We start from the raw sequence: 1,943 nt of genomic DNA on the forward strand, positions 1-1,943 counted from the left end.
CCAAGTGTCAATCTTAAAGTGTTATTCCAGTTACACATTATCTCATTTGATTTTATTTCCATTGCTGAGAAAGATTTTGCATTTTAATTTTACCTTTCTTAGTTTAACATGAACAAATGATACTTGCTGTTGCAATAGAATCATATCTTTTATATGAATGATGCTGCATTAGATATTACTTTTTAAAAAAATACTGTTCACCAATTTCTGGAGATACAGCAGCTTATCAAACAGTGTTAGCTTTGTAAAAAAAGATGGTGGTTGCTGTTTAAGTCTTATAGTGTGTGTCCTGATTTTTTAAAATCAAACCATAGAGAACTCTGCTCTAGTATGCAAATGTGCATACTTTTAACATTTTCAATGATTTTTTACCTGATCTAATTGGGCAAAACTACACTGGGTCAAAGTCAAAGTGCAGAAGGAGGGCATTACGTGGATAAAAAACGCTCCAGAGTTGTATGGTAAGCGCAGATATGAGATCAGGCAAGGGGACATACAGGACTTGGCTTTGGCTATTAGCCTCACTGGCCTTTTTGTCCTTAATTTTTCTGACTGATGGATCACCCATGTAAGTAGAGCTCAAGATCCAAACTCTAAGTTTACAAGAGTTTGTGATTTGAAAATGTTTGTCTGTAAAATAACAGCATGAATTTATTGGGTTTTTTTATATTACTGGTGCTATTAAATATTTTCTGTAATGTTTATATGTATTTAATTCATTTTAATATGCTGCTTCAGTTCCAGTCTATTTTTAAAGCTCAAATAAAAGCTGTCTTTGTCTGGGAACTCTGTCCCTACTCTTACTGATTTACTGGTTTTCCAATTGAACCTATACGAGCAAAGATTTTCAATAATTTCATTTCATCTGTTACTTCCATAATGATTAGTCTTTTAGCAGTTTCTGTTGTATAAATTAACATTCTGTTGCAAGTAACTAGACTTTTTATTACTTTTTAGATGTTTTTTATTTTTCCCGTCCCAACCATAATAAACAATAACAACAGTGATGAAATATTATATTGACTTAGTACTTAGTACCTTAGTCAAGATAATCAATGGATCACTTATTATGTGTAAAGTCCAGTTCGAAGCAGAAGAGAGTCAAACATATTGTTTAAACCAGAACTTCCCGTCAGCTTTTGGGAAAAAACAAATAAAAGTAAATCTTTGTATTTGTCAGTGGTAAACAACAGTGTGTTTGCCTGTTCTTAGAAGCAATGTTTAATTTTTTCTTCTCTGTCTCACCACTGCTCCATAGGAAGGTGATGTCTGCCCCCAACTTGTTGGGGGTAGGAACAGCACAAAACATCTTTGTGGAGTGTCAAGACTGCACTGATGAAAGCGATTTAATGGTTGAAATTAGTGTAATGAGCTATCCGACCAAATCCAAAATGCTGATATCAACATCTGTGAACCTCAATAGTGCAAATAAATTTCAGGCCTTTGGACAAATTAAGGTAATGCAGAAATATGGAAATCTATGTTACTGTTAACTGGTTTCGTTGGTAGGTAAGTCTTGTTTGGATTTGTCAGCCCTCAGTTTTTGCATAATAATAAGCAAAGTGATACAGAACAAGAGTTTAAGTTAAAGGTTAGCATATGTACACCATTAAGTTAGACACCTTACATTTTTTAAATGTTTCTTGTGTTATAAGATTTGTTATAAATTTGTTTTGAATTAATCAAACTGACTTTTTCATATTAGTCTACATTCAATAATCATTGATAAAACAAAAAAAAATGTTTTTAGAAATGTTAAAAATTGTATTAAAAAAACAAAGCCAGTGGTGAAGAAAAGATTAAAGCAAGTTTATATAACCATTAGCAAATCTTCCATTGTCCAGGAGCAGTTGGCTCTATAATTGAAAGTAACATGTATAAAACTACACATACTTTTTATAGTGTTTTAGCCAGACAGATTAGAAAGGAAAGTTGGTCAGGGA

At 32.4% G+C, this 1,943-nt stretch overlaps 1 protein-coding gene across 1 annotated transcript in view; it reads left to right on the forward strand.

Annotated features, from left to right (window-relative positions):
• Positions 1–280: 280 nt before the first annotated feature.
• Positions 281–1,943, forward strand: part of LOC102295694 (complement C3) — a gene marked incomplete in the record, with an annotated part of 24,331 nt that continues 22,668 nt past the window's right edge. Inside the window, 2 exon segments of the mRNA XM_042224530.1 lie at positions 281–568; positions 1,259–1,457. Coding sequence (XP_042080464.1) covers positions 459–568; positions 1,259–1,457 — 309 coding nt within the window.

This window comes from Haplochromis burtoni, unplaced genomic scaffold (genome assembly GCF_018398535.1).
Source record: "Haplochromis burtoni strain Fernald_Lab_line unplaced genomic scaffold, NCSU_Asbu1 Contig_140, whole genome shotgun sequence".
Classification (NCBI taxonomy): domain Eukaryota; kingdom Metazoa; phylum Chordata; class Actinopteri; order Cichliformes; family Cichlidae; genus Haplochromis; species Haplochromis burtoni.